Source organism: Staurois parvus, unplaced genomic scaffold, assembly GCF_062004578.1.
Source record: "Staurois parvus isolate SC_StPar_1 unplaced genomic scaffold, SC_StPar_1.0 ptg000978l, whole genome shotgun sequence".
NCBI classification, from domain to species: domain Eukaryota; kingdom Metazoa; phylum Chordata; class Amphibia; order Anura; family Ranidae; genus Staurois; species Staurois parvus.
In genome coordinates, this window is record NW_028318774.1 from 145,520 (window position 1) to 167,500 (window position 21,981).

Here is a 21,981-nt window from a genome sequence, read left to right on the forward strand (position 1 = left end):
ATATAATAAAGTGTTAAGTGAAAGATATAGATGGGGAGATAGACCAGGAAGATACTTAATGAGAGCTCTGAATAAAAAGAAAAACAGGAATTATATAGAAAAGATAAAAAGCCCTAAGGGGGAGTTGGTTCACTCAACTAAAGAAATCATTAAAGTATTTACGGAGTATTATAGAAAGTTGTATAACATCAGTCACCAAGGGTCACCAAAAGAAATTAGAGAAGGTATTAACGAAAAAAGGAAGATATATTTAAAAAATGCGGGATTGCCAAAGCTCAGTGAAACACAATTGAACTCCTTGGATGCGGAAATTTCCCAGGAAGAAATAGAAGCAGCATTAAGAAGTACAGGGGGAGGGAAAAGCCCAGGCCCGGATGGTTATACAGTTAAGTACTATAAAAAATTTTGTGAACTATTGTTACCAAAGTTGAGGAAATATATGAATGACCTGGGAGGCGGGATGGAGGGGAGGAGGGAATCCCTTCAGGCCCATGTCGTTCTCATCCACAAGGAGGGAAAAGATCCTTCTCAGTGCTCTAGCTACAGACAAATTTCATTATTAAACACCGATACCAAGTTGTACGCAAAGGTCCTAGCAAACAGGTTGAAAGATCTAATGCCCGAATGGATCCATGGAGACCAGGTGGGCTTTGTCCCAGGGAGAGAGGGTACAGACAATGGGTTGAGAACTTTGATGCTTATCCAGAAAAGTAGAAAAGGGAAAGTCCCGGTGGTGCTCTTGTCAATTGATGCCGAAAAGGCGATTGATAGAGTGGACTGGGGCTTTATGATAGACAACTTGGAGGTGTTGGGGATTGGAGAGAGAATGCGTGAGTGGATAGGTAAATTATATAGGGAGCCCACCGCAATCATCACGGTAAATGGGGAGAGGTCGGAATCCATTGGGATGTCCAATGGAACAAGACAGGGATGTCCACTGTCCCCCTTGCTGTATGTTTTGACATTGGAACCCCTGCTATCAATAATAAGGAATAGTGGAGCGATAAAGGGAATACAGATAGAAAATATAGAACATAAAGTAGCGGACTTTGCGGACGACTTGTTGTTTTATGCAGGCAATCCCCGAATAACACTACCAAGTATAATGAAGATCCTGAAGGAATATGGTGAACTATCAAATCTAAAAATTAACCCAACAAAAACAGAGATCCTGAACATTAATATACCAAAGAGTGAAAAAGAAAAGCTACAAAAAGAATTCCCCTTTATGTGGAGAGAAAAAGATATAAAATACCTAGGAATAAAACTTGCTACCTCATATAAACAACTGTATAGACTAAACTATATTTCTCTGATAAATGAGACTAAGGACGAACTAAAAAGATTAGAAGGAGGAAACCCATCATGGTTAGGACGTATAAACCTAATTAAAATGGTAATTATACCTAAAATACTCTATAGATTTCAAATGATCCCAATCAAACTCCCAGAGGCGTTTTTTAAGATAATGAGAAGAATGTTAACAAGATATATATGGAAGAATAAAAAACCAAGAATATCATATGAAACACTAAGTAGGACTAAAGAGAAAGGGGGGATGGGACTACCTGATGTCAAGAGATATTACAAAGCTGTAATTTTAGCAAGAATTTATGATTGGACTTTTAATTATAAGGGGAAAAGTTGGGTAAAAATAGAAAACGAATTGAGTGGAATTAATTTGAGTAAGATGATATAGGTTCCAGCACACTATAGAAGAATTAAAGAAAGCACAAGTACTTATACTTTAAATGTTTTAAGGATATGGGATAATTTACATAAACACATGAAATGGGAATTCAACTCTATATTAATGCCTCTTGCAAACACGGAGTTCTTCCCTCCAGGAAAAGATGAGATATCAGCGAGATGGTTTAAAAAGGAAGATATCCAATTGAGAGACGTATTGGTAGAGGGGGAATTGAGAACATTTAAAGACTTAAAAGAGAGGGGAGGTGATATGTTTACTAAAATAGATGAGTGGAAATATCATCAATTAAAATGTTTTATTGGAACTCTCCCAAAACCCTTGAGATTAAAAAAGGAGTGGAATGTGTTTAGAAACACGTCGAGATGGGAAACACGGTGTCACAAAAATGTATAGAATTCTCACAGAATTAGACACAGACACAAAGTTAGTTAATTTTTATAACAAATTGGGAAAGAGATATGGGGGTGGGGATAGATGAGGATCAACAGAATAAGATATTTAGATTAGTTCACGAGAGTGTTAGTATGAGAGACGTTGAGATTAATTATAAGTGTTAGTGCTCGGTGTAATATGCCATCGTGTCAGAGCACAGGATGAGGGGGGAGAATTAAAAAATGTGTTGGAGAGGATGTGGGGAGGAGGGCACGGTGTTTCATATTTGGTGGCAATGTCCAAAAATTCAGGTTTTCTGGAAGACAATAGTCAAATTAATAGAAATAATAACTGGAAATGACATAGGATTAAACCCAACCATGTGTCTCCTACATAATGTTGAGACAACAGTAAATAAATACAAAGAATCAGGAGTATGGTACTATTTAAGTGCTGCAAAAGGGTTGATTCCCAAGTTTTGGTGGAAGACAGAGGTGCCGACAGAGGAGGATTGGATCAATAGGGTAAACCAGATTAGTAGAATGGAAAAATCTTATTATACTCAGGAAGACAGGTTGAAATTATACCAATCGCGATGGGAAAAATCAGGATTGAAAGAGAAATATAGAAAACTCTAAACTAGGAAGTTACTTAAAGTTATTGGGCCTTGGGAGATTGGAGACCTTGCAGAGGGGAGGGAGGGGGGAAGGGGGGAAAAGGTGGGTTGGGAGGGAAGGGAAAGAAAAGAGGTAAATAGAAGGGACAAAGTAGAAATGTATGGATTATTTATATGTATTATGTCTCTTCTTATGAATTTTATGTAATAACATGAAAAATTAATAAATATTTAAATAAATAAAAAAAAAAAAACAACAGACTCATATACCCTGGTCAGATGACCTTGCAGTCCAGAGGTCAAGTGATGGGATAACTAAAATGTTGAATGTCTGTGCAAGAGAGAGATCGCTGATGATTGTTTTCAAAGAGGGTGTCCAGATTTTTCTCCCCTGCCTAGCAGGCTGGCATCCCTCATGAAGACCTTCAAGACCAGGAAGAAGAATTCCTGAAGCCAGGGATAGCCTGGCTTTGGGAGCAAGGTGCTTGCAACAGTCTGGAACCTGGGTTTGTTCCATGCAGCCAGAATGTTGAGCTTTAATTAACTGGAATTAAACGGAGCATATGAAATTGCTTCCAAAAAGGGTTGGCTGGCTTCAGGACTGTAGTGTCCAAACATGGAAACAAAGTTTGGAGTTTGTACTGTGGAAGGAAGACCCTGAACAAAGCAGTACGCAGCAGAAGGCCTAAATACTCCAAGCTATTAGTCTGTTTCAACAATAACTTCTAGAGGTTCAAGATCTACCTGAACCTCTGCAGACCTAACCACTTATTTATATGCATACTGCTATTTTCCACTAAGCAGCCTGATGTTTGCTTACTGATATTGAACCTTTGTTATGTCCAGTGTGTCTATTTGTGCTCCCAGTAGCAGTACTGTATCCATTTACTTAACCTAGTGTGTCAGTAGGGCTTAAAGTTGTTCTAGAGGAAGAAGAACAGAGAACCCAACCTACCAAGTGGCTGCTGCGGGGTTAGCACTACAGTTTAAATGAAAATCTTGTCTCTGATGCAAAATATACCAGGTGTTCTCAGATAACCAATATTGCTGTGACCTAGAGACACTTTTTAATTATCCATAAGTCTTTTATATTTTATGGAGGCTTTTCCATTTCATTAACATGAGTAATGCTGAAGCTTAGCTCCCCTATACTACAGATACAGCTGATTATATGGTGGAGATTAGCAGTTAGACACGTATTAAAGCTTCTTCTGTAACAATGTATAAACTGACATTATTATTCTGCTGCTGTACTCACAATCAGATTAACCCAGGGCACAAATTCCTTTTTATTGCTTGTTTTTGACTAAATTAAATTGAAGGGACAGAAACTATACACAGATTACAAGGCCTGAAAACCTAAAGTTATGTAAAATAAAATATCTGAGCTAGCCAGACAGACATGCAGAAAAAATATTGCTGCCAATTGACTTAATATACATGTTTGTATTGGTTGAGTGTGCATGTTAATGTATTGGAGAACAGCCAGAGAACACTAGCACTGCGCTAGTCTCATGGAGAGGAAAAAATATTTTTTTGTGCTCACTGTAAAATCCTCTTTGCCAATAAATTCATTAGGAGATACAGGAAGTAGTCCTCTACTGATGAGCATAGCTGCCATCTTTGGGGGGTTAGACACTAGACGAAGAAAGAGGCACCGCTCAATCTAGTGCCGAGAGTCCTCTATGCTCTGAATGAGCTCAGTAGCAAGTAAATGTTCACGGCAGAAGGGTAACCTTCCAAAATGAACAACTTAACTGTGGACAAAAAATAGCAACAAATAGGCTGGGAGAGAGCAGTGCTCCCCCGATGGACTATGGAGAAAAAATATTTACCATGGAGTACAAAAAACAAAAAAAAAAAAAAAATATAGGAGTTTTGATTTAGCTGTAAAACCCTTATATTTTAGTATCGTACAGGATACAGGACTTGTATTCACAGATCACGTGTTGTATGTAGGCTACCTTCAGGTGAATGGGAATTGCAAAATAATTGCTAGGGCCGCCTGTACTGTACTCCAGGATAAGGAATTTACAAGTGTGCCAAAGTTCCTCTTTTCTTAGGCTGCTTTCACACGGATCAGTTTTTGATGCACTTTTGATGCCTTCCCATTGACAAAGGCCCTTTCAAACCAATCAGTTTTTTAGTTAACCCCTTGATGCCAACGGCACACAAATATGCGACCTTACGGAACTGGGCTTTTTTCCGTGGGGCCGCATATTTGCATACCTGTCTTTGTGCTGGGAGCGTGCCGCTGGGTGCGCTCCCAGCACAGAGACCGCGGTGTCACTGAGAGCCCCGAGTCCCGTTCTAACGATCGGAACCCGGGACTCCCGATTCCAGGTCACGTGATCGCTATGCTAGCCTCTGATTGGCTATCACAGTCACTGTGTAGCCCGGCCCCCTTGTTTTTTTTTTTCAATGAATGAAAAAGATACATTGCATCTCTAGCATAGAGAGAAAAAAAAATGTTTGTAAAAAAAAAAGATAAATATTAAAAAAGAAAAGAAAAAAAAAGAAAAATACCTAGATCAAGGTTTGATGTATTTCAGTGCCATGGTTAGTGTTTGGGTCAAGGTCAGGGTCAAAGGTCAAGGATTAAAAAAACAAAATCAGTTAGTGTTAATGTCAAGGTGTTTTAGGTTTAAAAAAAAAAAAAAAAAAAACACAAACAAAATGTGCACTATTGTTTCTGGGCTCTACTATGGGTACAAACAACAAATAACATACACATATATATGGTATCGCTGCAATCGTCAAGAGCTGGAGAATTTATTTTGGGTTGCTGTTTGGTGGTAGGTTATGATCGCACTAAGAAATACACAGCTCAATAAAAAAAACTATTTTTTTTTTTACTATTTTGGCCCAGTTTTCCTTTGATAATAAAAAAAAAAATTAGGAGCTATTCATTACTATTTATCACCAAATGAAAGCCCAATTTGTCCTGAAAAAAATCAAGGTATAAGTCACATGGATGTACAAAGTAGTTGTGATGATATGTACGGTTTTACTATTACATGTCAACGTTGCAGAATTGTGCTTAGGCATTTAGATTTGTTTTACCCTTAGGCGTGAAGGGGTTAAAGAGTGAATTTGCATGCTTTGGCACTGCAACAGCTCTCCATTGCCAGCTGCACTTTTTTTTGTACCATCTTTATTTGAAGTGTAAAAAACACACACTTCATTCACTGCAAAGTCCGGCACTGCGATGCGCTGTGCCGCCTGACATTGCAGGGTGATACGGGCCGGTGTGCTGAGATAAAGTGCAGCATATCAAGCCATGTGGAGGATCCAGTGCCCAAAGAAAACATTAGAGGCCAGCCCCACATAGTGGGGTCCAGGTAAAATGTCCAAGGTACCCATTGAGGGTAGCCAATCTGGAAGCTGCTAGATAGCCCAAGACACCAAGCAGTCAAATCTTGGTAGACGCTTAAAGTGATACTAAACCTAAAAACATCTTTATTGTAATGCATTGCTTGCACAAAGGTAAAAAAAATGTTTTTAGTTTACCTGTGCTCTCCTTTCCGTGTGTGGGGAAGAGAGGGGAGAAGAGCCCAGCGCAATGCAAGACTGCATCTCTTCTCCCCTCGCTTCCTCTTCACACAGGGACTTGAAAAGTATGACCTCTTCAAGTATTCTGATGTATTCAAACTGATCCATGATCCCTGGTATGCGATAAATAGGCCCAACACCGTAGTATGAGAAACATCCCAATATCATGATGCTTGCACCATCATGCTTCACAGTGTACTGTGGCTTGAATTCAGTGTTTGGGGGTCGTCTGACAAACTGTCTCCGGCCACTAGACCCAAAAAGAACAATCTTACTTTCATCAGTCCACAAAATGTTGCACCATTTCTCTTTAGGCCAGTCAATGTGCTCTTTGGCAAATTGTAACCTCTTCAGCACGTCTTTTTTTCAACAGTGGGACTTTGCGGGGGCTTCTTGCAGATAGCTTGGCTTCACATAGGCGTCTTCTAATTGTAACAGTATTCACAGGTAACTTTACACCTTCTTTGATCTTCCTGGAGCTGATTGTTGGCTGAGTCCTTGCCATTTTGGCTATTCTTCTATCCATTCAAATGGTAGTTTTTTGCTTTCTTCCACGTCTTTCAGGATTTGGTTGCCATTTTAAAGCATTTGCGATCATTTTAGCTGAGTAGCCTATCATTTTCTGCACTTCTTTATATGTTTTCCCCTCTCCAATCAATTTTTTAATCAAGGTACGCTGTTCTTCTGAACAATGTCTGGAACGATCCATTTTCCTCAGAATTTCAGAGAGAAATGCACTGTAACCAGCATGTACAACATTTGCTTCCTTCCTTCCTTAAATAAGGGCAATAATTGCCACCTGTTTTTCAAAGAATGAATGACCTCACTAATAGAACTCAACACTGCTATTATTTTGAACATGCCCCTTTCAATTAGTGATTCAATTACACAGAATCAGCAGCATGCATGTCATGACTGTTGGGTCTGTTGGATTTCTATTACTCTACTACACCTGTTAGTAAATTATTTGCCATATAGAAATATCATTTCTACCAAAAACAGTGATTGATCGGGTTAGTGATGTCTGACTGCTATTATTTTGAACACAACTGTACAAAATCTGTGGCATCATGGAAAGGCATTTAATGACTATTTTTTGATAGGTTGGACAGATAGTGGTGAAGGGTTAGAATCTTAGGGTTGTCAATTTCCCTGATGAAATTTCTGCTTACAACCTGTCTTAAAGATCCTTTTTACTCATGAAGGACAGAGACAAAAAAGAGATCCAATAAAAGTCCTTCCATTCTATTCATGTGTCTCAGGCAGAGGGTTCCCCCCCCCAACCCTGACATAGCACCCCTTAAGTGTATCATCCAAAATAATGTATTGAAAGACATAACTAATGACACAAGCAGCTCAACTTGAAAGATTTCAGGCTGTCACTGCTGAAGCAGTGGTAGGAGGAGAGTTTAACTGGAGTCCAAGAATATTTGCAAAACCTAGAAAAGGGTCAAACTCTGCTCCTCTCTAACCCAAAGAGTTGTCTGTACTTTCAGCGGTGTGTGTTTTTCAGTACCACCATAGTCAGTTTGTGACTTACCAGTGGAAGCAGAGAAAATGGATTCCAGTTGCTGGTAAAGATTCATGAAGTCAGCATTTCGACCAAGGTCATTTCGTGCTCGAGACATACCTGACAAGGAAAGATTAACAAGGTCAATACACGAGTATAGTAATGTCTGCAACTAGGATATAAAACAACTGATTAAATATAGGCAGACCCATATAAGACCCTACCTTAGCATTTGCAGTTATCCAAAGACAACTGCGCTGAACTCTCCTTTGTAAGGAGATGTCATGGTCTCCACATTGTCCAATCAGAATTGAGAAAATGGAAAGTATTCTATGAATGGCGCCCATGCTGAGCATGGGACCCAGAAGCTAGCAGTAATCACTGTAGTAGCAATTCCTACTACAGTGATTTCCAGCTTCCATAGTGATAGGAAGTATCATACATACTTACAATCGTGAAACCTGGACCAATGTAACTATGCACATATCCATACCTAAACATCAGTTTTAACTTCTAACACTCAACCTGCACACAAGCTTGGGGCAGTAGCCCAAAAAACAGTGAAGTTGGAGTACCAGCAACTAGCATTTTCAGAAGTCCGCTAGGAATGGTAATACATGCATCTCTCTCATAACAGGTTCCTTATAAAAGTTTGGACAAATAACCAATAACTATAGACAAAAATAAAAAACAGAAATTGCAACCCATATAAAGACTACAGTATTTTAAGCTGGCCATAAATATGTAGGCCACGGTGCATGAACAAGTTTGGGTTTATTCTTGGGTATTCTAATTTTTACCAATTCTGGTGATAGAAACATGGGCCAATGGAGCAACACTGGATTTACCATTTTACTGAAAAAATTCTTAGTAGATAGAGAAAAGGTGGTCCATCCGGGCCAGTCTTAAATACAATGGTATACTACCAGTTAAGGGACAACCATGTTTGTTAATATACACATTGTGAAAGGGCACCTTAACAAAACCACCACTGCTAAGCCAAGAATGGCTCCAGTATGAATTACAAATGATAGCCCTAAAAGTATCTTACCTTTGGACCCGTCCATTATTGATCGCAGATAGTAGTATAAAGAGCGTGTTCCCATTTGTAATAAAAGCTCATAGCCATGATATAAGCTTATACAGAGAGCAAAATCTCCTTCCATCACTCCCATCTGTGCCCCCTGCATGAGACAAAAATATTCAGTTAATACAGACCATATATATTACCTTCACAATGTAAATGTATCAAACAATCATCTTCATAAGCGTCATTACAGAATTGCCTTTGCAGAACAGGAGAATCTATCCACTGGGCCAGTACTGATAAGATATATGGAGCTGGTAGCCCGGAATACAGGATACTTCACTTAGACATCAGTCACAGCAGGATCCACAGTCAGTGACATGATGAGATAGACAGATAATGATCCCGGTTTAGACCTGCAATCACAGCATCTGGCAGAGGAAAGTCTTTCTGCATTGACTTCCTTTGCAGTAGTCTTGAAACATCAAGTCACAATCCCAAAAAGTCACAAAGGAGATTGAAGCTGGAAGATGAAGGCAGTAGGGCCCTCTAACCCCTTGTGTGCTGTTTGTAGTTGCTGTACTGTTTCATGTATTGTCCCCCCCCCTCTATTGCACAGCGCTGAGCAAACCCTTTGGTGCTATATAAACTTGATGTAATAATGTGTCACAATAAACCATGTTCTTTGGTAACACCCACCTTTCACCATGCCAGTGACACCATGGCACATTTTTTGGTCCACCAAAATCTGTCCCTACTATTAAACGGCCACTTATTCAATGATGTAGAAAGCATTTAGACCAGGGGTCTGCAAACGTTCTAAGCAAAGGACCAGTTTACTGTCCTTTAGACTTTAGGGGGGCTGGACTGTGGCGATTGGGAGTAAACAATGCACCATCATTAGTTTTAATGGGAAGAATAGTGCACTGCTGTTAGAATACGTGGGGATAATAGTGCCAACTGTTTATATCAGTGGGAGGAATAGTGCCCCATAGTTGGCATCAGTGTGAGGAATAGTAACCCATTATTGCAGTCTGTGGAAGTAATAATGCTCCATCACTGGTGTCAGTTGGAGACTGTCAGTTAGAAGCATAGTGCCCCATCATTGGTGTCAATGTATGGAATAGTGCCTCAAGGGCCAGATAAAGGCAAGCAAAGGGCCATATCCGCCCTCAGGCTTCAGTTTGGAGACCACTGATTTATTCCATAGGATAATCATGATAGCCAGGGCAACTAGCATTTTCAGAAGAGTATCTGTAATAGCCACCACTAGATTTCCCTAATGGCAGGTTCAGTCAACCACAACCCTTAGAGTTATTGTAGACTGATGTTTACGGGTGATAAGTCCTGTCACCTCAGCTCAGTTTCCTTAAAACAGAGCCAGGGGCAAACAACATTTACACACACCACAGTCCAGGGCAGCACCTTCTGTATATAATGTTGGAAGTCTGTGTCTGCACATGATGAATCAAGAATACTTGCCACAATGTTAGAAGGTGGGTTCTTCCGGAACTGATCTCGAAACAGAATGATCTGATATTTTGTTAGGCTGGAGATCTCTCTACGTGTAAACACATTGTTCTGTATTAGACGAGCCGCAAAAGTCTCTAGAACCTGTGGAGGAAAAACAAAAAACTATCTCAACAAGTTTGCTAATGCCCGACTCTAAAAATTACATGTGAAAGACCAAAAACTTACTATTCAGCTCTGATTTTATATAAAACTCCAACAAACTGGAAATTGATAAGCAGACAAAAAAACAAATATAAATGAACAAGAACAGTTAGTCATCTGAGCCTTCTTGGCACTTGGATACATACTAGCAAGCTTCCATAGCTACACATATCCTGATCATGACACTAACAATTTACAGCTACAAGTATACATCCACTGTAGCCAACTACTGTTACAAAGCTGTTGGTGTCCCACGTCAATAAAGTATGTGGATAAATAGTAAGTTTAAAAAAAAAAAAAAAAATTCCCAAACTTACACTACAGTGAAAGAATACAAAGCGATTGGCACATACCACGCCGTAATATTTAAATTAAAAATGCAACCTTGGCAAACTGAGCACATCAGAGAAAAATTAATAGAGGTTACCATCAATTTACTACATGTCAAAATGATCAATAGATTCAAATATACATATACATGAATGTTTTTGTCAAATCTTTTATTTTCCAAAAAGTCAAGCTTGGTACTTGCTACATCTAACCCTCCCCCCCGTAGGTCCTTTAATTTGGCAGGTAGCCTTATTAATCAGTAGAAGAATGGAATTTACACATAGCTTCAGATGCCTATTTGTATTGATCATTTTGACTGGTGGAAACTCACACTTACACATTTTTTTTCAATTTGCACATATATACATACACACAGCACTTGTCTTCACCCAGCCTTGTAACACAAATTCCCCTGCCGCACAGCATAACCAGGAAGATAAAAACCATTATTTCATATTTTGGCTTTACAGCTTCCAGCATGACCTGCCTGTCCTGTGCCTGGACATTTAAGCAATTTGATGGTGCTTACTCATTGTCCAAGGAGCAGACTGCTGGCAGGGAGACAACATGGAAAAGAGCAAAAAAAATGGTGCACTCTCCTCGTGCATTACCGTGATAAAAAAAAAAATTTGAGAATGATAAAAAGTATATACTCACAAACCAAGAGTCATAAATAAAAGCAAGGAACCAATGTGACAGTCCCAGAAAGTGGTGGTCTTGCAACAGTGTGCTAACGCGTTTCGGGAGACAGGCTCCCTTCCTCAGAGCTGAAACAACTAGACATGTTTGAAGCCTATATAGGGGAGCAGGGAGACATGGGCTAAACCTGGAAACATTGTTGTCACCTGCCTTTCTTTGTCTTTGTCCAGCAAAGGAGAATTTTTTTGAATTATCTGAATACTAAAACTTTTAGTTCTTGTTTGGTGTACCAATATTAGCCATTTAAAAAAAAAATGTTTCAGTGACAAATTGGTTGTCAAAGTTAAGTAATAAGAGCCTTAAAAGTATTGTTCTATAGGTTAGAAATTTCATGTACAGAAGAACATTCTCACAACCAATACACAGCCTATTTTAGGTTCTGCATTCTGAAATGTGTACTGGCACTGGAGCCCTTTTTGAGCAGAGATGGGGGGTGGGGGTGCTTCCCACTTGGTAGATTCCACAACTTCTCTCGATCCTTGCCTTTCTGTGCAGAATTTGGCCCCACCTTTGTTAAGCAATGGCTTTTGAGATGTCTTCTACTGGTTATTCCTGGGGTTGGGCAACCTCCATCCTTTCCTTAGAACATTAAAAAACCTTGAATATCAGGTGTCCCTTTACATGTATTCTCTATTCACGACCATTATATTGTTATTGCTATATATATTTTCATGCATTTTGCAATATCCCTACTTTATCTTTACCAGTTTATGACTTACGTACATTTTATCTGGTTTTTTTTTACTAATAATTTGACAAAGTGAAATTTCAATTTACTGTGTACTGCTTTTAAATAAAATTATGTTCTAGCTGTACATTACCCGATTATTTGAAAAAAAAATAAAGAATGCATTAAAAAAATGGTAATTCTCCATTCAAAACTGCAGATCTGAAGGAATATTTCACTCGCAGAGAACTGTGTTTCAGAAAGGCTAGCAGAGGATGGCTTTGTCCAAGCTCTCAGGGAGCCAAAGAGTTACATTTTAATTTCAGTTTGTGCCAAGGACAAGGAAATCTATTATGATAAAAGCATTGATTATTAGCATAGTTTTTGACTGGTATCTGTACAATTTGCGCTCTTCACTATTTATTATTTGATGTTCCGCCATTATTACAGAAAATAAGGCTATTATGAGCCAAAAACTAGGTTAGATCTCTTGAACACGGCATTAACATATTATATGCCTAATACAGTAGATTGGTAGGTGATGTCAGCTATAACATGTTGAATGACATGGAAAGGAAGCAAAAGAAGCATTTAGATCTTATAAACCTTTAGATAAAACTGTTATTAAAGATAAAGGCCAGCTTCATAACTGACCTCCTCCCTCCGCCTCCCCCATTCCCTGATGCCTGTTGCCTTTCACTAGATATATGCTTTCCTGCAGTCTTCAGGCCACTCCAACGACATCACAGGTTCTTCATCTATTAGGGCTCGTTCACACTTGGCTGTTTTGCCAATGCTTGCCAAACGCCCCTATAGTGTTTGGCAAGCGTTGGTCCGGCGTTTGTGGAGCGTTTTTAAAACTCGGCAAACGCTCCGCAAACGCTGCATGCGTGGTTTAGCGGCGGTTGCTAAGCGTTTGCCGAGCGTTAACGCCCCACAAACGCCTATAATGCAGTTTGAGTGGTGTTACCGCTCCGCAAACGCCCCGCAAACGCGTCGCAAACGCCGACCGGGCGTTTGCGGAGCGGCACCATGGACGAGAATAGGAGGCTTCAACGCCTCCTGACTCGACCAGAGGCGTCCGTTTTGCCATAACGCGACGCAAACGCTCCCGTAAGAACAGCACCATGTGCTGTAATGTGCAGAATTGGCCGAGGCATTTGGGAAGCGGTAAAAACGCTTCCCAAACACCTCTCTGCCGCCTGCACACAACGCTAGTGTGAACGTAGCCTAAGTGTTAGGTGGTGATGGGTGAACCATCTTCTCAAACTGAATGTGAGCCGTAATGCCAGACCAGGACAATGTGAGAACGCACAATGCACACCAAGAGGGTGCATCTCTGAAAGTCTGGGCTCATAAGGAGTGAGTTGGGTGACATTGTATCAGGGACAGAACCAGTACTGGGCATCTAGACAGCTAATCATGCAGGTGACCGTGCTGTAGAAAGGAGTCCAAACAGAGCTGCTTTTTTTTTTTTTTAAATGCTGGACAACTTAACTTTAAGTTAATCTTCAGCAGAACAAAAATAATTAAAGTGGAACTGCACTGCATCTGAGCACCACAAACCAAAAATGCAATGTTATTCATTGTTAATATTCAAAGCAAACTCCCCCATTCATCCATGTCGCCATGCTTTATTTTGCCGAGAAATCATTTTGAAAACGCACCTTGGCATTTCTGACTGTGGCCATCTTGAGTAAGGGCAGATGATTCATGCATTTACTTCCTGGAATCCATCTGCCCTTAGCTCAGGCATTAGCTTAGCTGAGAACCCTCCCTTCCTCAAGACTCTTGGGATGTATGACATAATTTGCCTAGGCATGGAAACCATGAAGTAACTGAAGACATGTAAAAAAAAAAAAAAAAAAAAAAAAAAAGTTTAAATATATATTTTCCTATCTCTTTGCTAATGCTAGCAGCATAAGAAATAAAAACAATCAATGTTGATTGAGTGAAGTTCCACTTTAAATTGAATTGTAGAAGAAGGCTGACAAATTATTCCTTTACCTACAGACACAAATGATCACCTGAGTTCTGTGGCTAGATAAATTAAGGAAACCCAATTAGCCAGAAAACTGCTTCAGATGTTGAGCATTGCTTGAATTATTTTTTTTTGTTTAAACGCTTAGGCCTTTCACACACTATTGATTTTTCCATTGTTGGCAACTCCCCAGCATCAGTATTGATAAAGAAGGAAAATAAACAACTCACCTGTTTCTATGGTGTCATTCACTGGCTAAAATGCTGTAGGATCTCACATCAATGGGGAAGTGGCACCTCGTTCGTCCAGCCAGCGACACTGTAGAAACAGGGGAGTGGTTCTCTTCTTGTCTAGTAATCCTTTTACTGGGGAGTTGTTGCAAGAAACAGAACTGTCAGGGTGTCAGAGGCCTTAGGGGATGAGAGACCTAAGATCCCTTTTAGCACGACTGTATGGTCATATGAGGTTCACGATAAGCTCCTGATGTCACCTTCCCTAAAGATGGACTTTCCCCCAATGCCCAGGTCCAGACCTCCTGTTCTTGAATTGCTTGAACCCCAGCTGGATATTTGTCTTGCTTCTTACTTATCTTTATGGAGTTCTTTGGACTTTGTATAATACAATTGTGCCATTTGTAAAAACAGGTCTGTAAAGCCTCATATAACAGAGTGTTTTTGTTTTCCCTGGGCTACTTATTCCAAATGCCTTCCTATAAATAGAAAAATGCAAAAAAATAAATAAATCTTATTTAGCAGTCACAGGCCTAAGTCTCTCAAGGACATTTTCCAGCCAATCGGAAAATCCTGTCAATGGGCCTTAAATTTTACTCTACTATGGACCAGAGGTACTGCACATACACCACTGTCACCATCATAAAAGAAATATGGTAAACCCCAAAACTTAACACCACACTAGAGGATGGTGTTATCAGGGAGATATCTGCTTATGTAAGGCCACCCAAAGGCTGCTTCAATATCACACGAAGGGCAGTGTGATATTAGTTAATCCTTATATCGGTTCCAGTGCCAGGACCCTCTGAAAATTTACAGCAATGGTGTCATGGGAGAAAAAGTCGAGATTTGCATATATGCTGCCTATATCTCATTTGACATTTCTTCCACTGCTTTCATAGTGTTGTCTAGAATTTGTTTTCCTCATCTTGAAAACCTGGGGCATCAACTTAATTTCCAGCTTCAATTTTCATGGGGAACTTGAACAATCCCTCTTCAGTCAGGGCTTGTGACATCCAGTGTCCTCCAGCCCCTTCTTCCCTGGCACAACCATCACACCCTCAGCAGTTCAGGGGGTGACATCAGGAAGCAAGTGCCATTAGAGTCTCTTGGTACATTGATACATAAGTTTATCTCTGCCTGCATCCAACAGTACCAACCATGCTACATCTTGGGGCAATGACCTTGAATGACAAGTGAGCCAAAGATCTCCGAGAACGTGACATCAATGGAAAAGTGGGCACTGCAGTGGTCAAATGACTACAATTTTATAGTGATGTTAAAAGGAACGTGGAGGCCAAATTTTCCTCCTGAGACAGGCTTTATAGTTTCCTCTGCTTATGCATTTTATTGTTCAATTGTAACAGCCAAGGTCTACAACAGATTTACTTTAATCGGTAGAGTATAAACATACTAGAAAAGCTACAATTTCTGGGGAAATTGTGTGAAGTGTTCTTGCCTCCACCAGTAGTCTGAGAATCACAAGACCCAGACCTACATTTTGATGCATAGTATGTCCCTAAAATATTACAAATGAAGGCACAGTCGCAGTTTAGAAATTGCCCTTCAAATTTGAGGTGGCTAGAGTGGAGTTTCAATGAATGTCAATGGGCGGCGTGAGTTGCAAACGAATGGTCATATTGTGAAAACTATCAGGACTATGGCTTAGCCTAGTGGCAGCAGGGATAGCTGAACGTTTTGATATAAGATTTGTGTAGATGGGCTTGAAAATGAGGGAGTGATGGCAGTTTAGAAATCATGTCCTGATTTTTCAGCTCACACTCTAGTTTTGAACATTCTGCCATTCATTCCTATGGGACCAATTTCACCACACAAACGCCAATATTTCGTGAACCATTCGGCGAAACGTTCCACAAAGTAATAGCACACCAATCGGGAACAATCCGCACGTTTTGGTATATTATTGTCTATGTAGTGTATTAGGGGGGTAAATTTGGCTATAATAATAAGAATATATATGTGAGACAACAGTAAGTGGTCTGCCATGCAAGAACACTTAATTAAGAGGGGCAGGCAGAAAACTAAACACATCCATTTTATTTGTCTCAGCTCTGTGTGTTCTGTTTAAAAGAAATTCAGACCACTACGCAGGTTAATTAAATAAATAAATAAAAAAAAAAGAAATCCAAACTTTTTAAACAAGAAACTGTTTTCCTACCCACAGACTGAAGCCCTGACCTCTTATTAAGTGCTCAGAACAGCATGTTCCTAGCTGAGAGGCAGTGTATACAAAGATGGAATCAAAGCTTCTGTCTGCTGCAATCAAAGGAAGCAGGCAATACATCAAGTTTCAGAGAGCTGGCAAAGTGCCACCCGAAGCAAAGACTATGCATTATACTTCAGGAGGCATGAGAGGACTTGGAAACTAGGAACTGAAAACTAAATCAGAAAGGATAGGACCAGCCTTGAAGCACATTCACAATAAAGAATTTTAAAATATACACATACATTAAAAAGTGTTACTAAATCCCCAGCCCTGCATTCACTATAGCTGATCTCCCCGGACCCTGCATACACTATATCTGATCTCCCCAGACCCTGCATTCACTATATCCGGTCTCCCCGGACCCTGCATTCACTATATCTGGTCTCCCCGGACCCTGCATTCACTATATCCGGTCTCCCCGGACCCTGCATTCACTATATCTGGTCTCCCCGGACCCTGCATTCACTATATCTGGTCTCCCCGGACCCTGCATTCACTATATCTGGTCTCCCCGGACCCTGCATTCACTATATCTGGTCTCCCCGGACCCTGCATTCACTATATCTGGTCTCCCCAGACCCTGCATTCACTATATCTGGTCTCCCCGGACCCTGCATTCACTATATCTGGTCTCCCCGGACCCTGCATTCACTATATCTGGTCTCCCACAGTACACAGAACATGGAAGTGCAATTATTTTAGTAAACAAACCATCCACACACAAAATTCAGAACATGAGCACAATAAAGCCTCCATGTTGGAAGAATTTAATCATCTTGGAAATCCCCAATATACTTGTCCAAAAATTAAAATTGAATGTGCCCAGGTAGTATGGATTCCACAGAGAAAAGCAAGAGATCAATATTAGGCAGCTGTAAGTTCTACACATGGAGTCAAAGTGCAGGGCAGAATGATTTTTTTTTTTTTTTTTTTAACTGGACAGAAAAGGTTGTCTGGCTTTAGCAGTCAGAGGGGTGAGCCTAGTTTACTTCAGTCCCTGTACATCAGTTATACAACAGGTAAAAAACCATGTGAGTGTAAAATATGAAGTAGTATACGCAAGTTTTGCTACCAGGTTGAGGAATCATGAAGAACAAATGTTTGCCCTGTGCTTGTTCTCTCCCTGTTTTCAAGCTCGCTGAACCTGCTCCTTTAAGGGTCTGACCATTTGGTCAAAATATGTGGGAAAGTGCGACATCTTGCACCTTTAGACTATGTACTGACCCTAGCATTAACATTCTGTGTCTGGATTGTAATATAACATGCAACATTCCCATCACACACATATGGAAAAGACCGCAGAATAAACAGGTGCTGTAGCAGATACCAGCTGGAGACTGGTAACACAATAGATGAAAAGTATATATCACCAACACACCATGGAGTGAAACAATTAACATCCAAACATTTGAGCAGGTCACAAGGCATGCCTGACAAAGGGGCCCTGCATGGCCCCGAAACATTGTACCTTACCGCTGATGTGACCTTGTCAAAGAAATGTATAGACTTTAATTTTGAGCATACGTGCAGAACAAAACATTTGTTTAATTCTCATCGATTCGGTAAGTTACTAATTTTGTTTCCTTGCATTTGCAATGAACTTCATTTAGTTTAGATTTGTTTATTCATTTTCGACTGGATTCACATTTTTCCAATGGATTAGAAGACTTCAAATCAAAAATATTGAATCGATCCAAATTCATTGTGAAGAATAGCTGGCTCTATTCTATTCAAATTTCGGAAGACAGCTATATTTCTATTCCATTCTTTCCTATTTCATTCCATTCTTTCCGATTTAATTCCATTCTTTCCGATTCCATTCCACTATTTTCTATTCCATTCCATTTCGTTTCCCCATTCTTTTATTTTCCCAATTATATTCCTTTTTATTCTATTCCATTTTATTCTGTGCATTTTAAAATTCAAATTTCAGAAGACTATTCTATTTTATTACTTTCAAAATTCGAAATTCAAATTTCAAAAGACAGCTACATTCTACTCAAAATTCCAATTTCAGAAGATGGCTATATTCTATTCCTTTCTATTCTATTCTTTTATTTTCTAGCTCTGACTCAGCAGGTGGTGTGTTGGGACCTCTGCAGATAGACCACTGCTTCCACACAAAACTTAAGGCTCACTCTCTACAGCAAGCTGGAGGGGGGCAGGCTTTAAAGTGCAGGCTGCTTTCAAAGAAAACTGTAAAACAGCATGCCTTTTCATTCTGATGTATCAGGAATGTATTCAGCTCATTTCAACTAAAAACGTGCCCGTCACAAGGCCTAAAAATGATAAGTACCCAAATATAAATGGCTACCAGAATTTGTAAGAAATATTAAAATAGAATGCTGATTACATGCATTATCTTATTTATTTTACAGATGAGTAGGGATTTTTTTTTTCCCCACTGAAGCAAAATTTGCCACAGTTTAGAGAGTTGTTTTGGTGGGGGTGCCTTCCCATGGCTTAACTGTGGGTTTAGAAATGTCTGTTTTCAATCTAACCATGTAAGGCTCCATGTACACGGGACACTTCTGAATGATGGAAACTGACTGCTGGAAAACGTAGATTAAAAAACATCTGTTTAGTCCCGTTTGCATACCGCATTTATGAGCGTTTGCGTTTAGCAGTGTTTAAAGATAACCTCAGGAGACCTTCCAAAATGCCCAGAATGCACTGAAAAACAGTAAAAATTTAACTATTTCAGACATTTTGAGAGAAATCGAGAGAGCAGAAGCAGAGAGAGCAGTATTCATTGAGATTAGCTGTTTTTTTTTTTGTGGTGTTTGGATGTGTTTCAGCTCATTTCTGTGCAGAAATTATTGCAGCAGTGTCCAACATATTTTCTTTCATGCGAAACCTCAAAGTATGGTGTACCAGGTCCATCTGAGTACTGGGAAAATGTTTTGCATGCATTTTTTCTGATGAAAAAAGGCTCTGGACAGCATCTGGAAATGGAAGAGTTAGGGCTCGTTCACACTTGGCTGTTTTACCAACGCTTGCCAAACGCCCCTATAGCGTTTGGCAAGCGTTGGTCCAGCGTTTGCCGAGCGTTTAACGCTCCGCAAACGCTGCATGCGCGGTTCAGCGGCGGTTGCTAGGTGTTTGCCGAGCGTTAACGCCCCACAAACGCCTATAATGCAGTTTGAGTGGTGTTACCGCTCCGCAAACGCCCCGCAACCGCGTCGCAACCGGCCGGGCGTTTGCAGAGCGGCACCATAGACGAGAATAGGAGGCTTCAAAGCCTCCTGACTCGACCAGAGGCGTCCGTTTTGCCGCGACGCAAACGCTCCCGTTAGAACAGCACCATGTGCTGTAATGTGCAGAATTGGCAGAGGCGTTTGGGAAGCGGTAAAAACGCTTCCCAAACGCCTCTCTGCCGCCTGCACACAAGGCTAGTGTGAACGTAGCCTTAAAAAAATTTTCCAAACGAAAATGTGTATAAATGCGGTTAGCCGTGTTTACAAGCATTTGAAACGCTGATAAAAATCTATTCCTGAACGCAAGTTTGGTGCGTTCAAAAAAACGACTGTAAACTCAACTGCCTGTAAACAACAGTGTACATGGATACCTAGGAAAACATTAGGGGGAGTTCAGGGGCTGCTGAACAAACGACAGAAAAGCTCCTAAACGTGAGTTTATCAGCTGCAGTGTACATGGAGCCGAAGGGTTTAGCTTTTTGGCCAGAGATTAGCCTTACATGGATAGAAGAATGCTTATTTAAATTGCCACCTGCCACTAAAACTGTAAATGAGGAAAGGTGACCTTACTTTCCAAATTGATAAAGACGCACTGCATACTGTCTCTTACGTAAACGCCCTATGTTCCCATTGCATACATCTGTTCAGTAATCAAATTAATTCTTCAAATCTTAGCTCAGAAATCCTACAACTCCAACATGACCAAAGTGAGAACTCGGATCAGGTTAGCAATGCAGGTTAAAGGATTTAATTTTGCAATGTTTTTAACAAAAGATTATATAGCCCGGGTACAGAGTCCGATAATCCTTCTCCATACCAGCAGCAGGTGGGTAACACAATCTATCGGGGCCAGTAAACATAACCTAGTTACCTGGGTACATTTGTTAATCAAAATCTGGGTTATAAAGTGCGCTGCTGCACAGCTATGCCTGAGTAACTGTATGACACACGATCTCTGCAGGCAGAAGGAAACAATTTTTATAATAAGTAAATGGGGGCATGGACTCCTCAAAAAGAGGTCAATATTACAAGGAACTCAAATTCTCCTGTAATGCACCCATTCCTTACCAGTGAGGCCTACAAGCATGCATTAAAAGGGGAGGAACAGAGCACATTTCTCATGTTAGGGTAGTAACTCCATACTGAGTAAAGAGTACTTTTTTTCTATTGTATTATTTATGTAGCGTTAAAAAGTACACACTAAATTTTATTTTCAGTTTTGGATGGAGTAGGAGAAAATTATAGCAATATGAAACCCTAGTTGTTTTTAGCTTAACAGACTGAGGACAAAATAAAAACCATTATAAAAAACACTGTATTTATCTAGGTCAAATATTGACCTTCAAAACACAAACTGCGCTATGAAAAATATAAGTTTCAATGAAATAAACTAAACAAATAATCTGCTGCCACATTCCATTACATAAAATAAACAAATCATATTCTGTGAAATCCAAAACATTAGTGCGGCGCTCTATAGATAAGTGATAGTTTATCACTTAATTATCTATAGAGCGCCTCACTAATATTTTGGATTTCACAGACTAGGATTTGTTTAAAATAAAAAAACATTCCCCAGTAAACCATTTGTAAAAATTATTGCACCAGAACTTGCAGTTTAAAGCGTTTTCAGTGCAGCTTCCCTGAACTTCTGGTCTTCACAGGAAAGTAACTGTCAGGACTCATTACCTGGGTCACCTGCTGGTGGCACTGTTGTTCCTGGAGCGTGAAGTCGAAGGGCACAGTTCCGGTGGACAGCAGCCAGGCTTTCCAAGTAATTAGGCTGCACTTGATGTGGGCTGCTGAGAGGCACTTAAGCCCGTCCATAACTGAGGCTCAGTGCTTCTGTGTTCTTCCTGTGAGCCGTGTGTGTTCCTGCCTGATCCTTTTTCCTGTACCTGATCCTGTGTCCTACCTGCTCCCAGTTCCTCGCTTCTCGTCTCAGCCCTGACCTTGCCCTGCTTATGTGTGCTCCTTCCATTTAGAACAGTCAGGTTGTTATTTGGGTTTCTGCACTTTCATGTCTGTTTGTCACTTCATATTATTTTTCGTTTACTGTTGCTGGTGTTGGAATTGTATTATTATTTCTCTTATTAAACATCATTTAACCACAAGCCTACCGAGCACTTCTACCCCCTTCCTGCCCAGGCCAATTTCCAGCTTTCAGCACTTTCACACTTTGAATGAC

General features: G+C 40.1%; 1 protein-coding gene across 1 annotated transcript in view; it reads right to left on the reverse strand.

Moving 5' to 3' along the window:
- Window positions 1–21,981, reverse strand: part of FANCM (FA complementation group M) — a 226,066-nt gene that overhangs the window by 78,278 nt on the left and 125,807 nt on the right. Inside the window, exons 5-7 of the mRNA XM_089657217.1 lie at window positions 10,271–10,402; window positions 8,813–8,945; window positions 7,792–7,881 (exon numbers count right to left, since the gene is read on the reverse strand). Coding sequence (XP_089513343.1) covers window positions 7,792–7,881; window positions 8,813–8,945; window positions 10,271–10,402 — 355 coding nt within the window. The remainder of the gene's footprint in view (window positions 1–7,791; window positions 7,882–8,812; window positions 8,946–10,270; window positions 10,403–21,981) is intronic.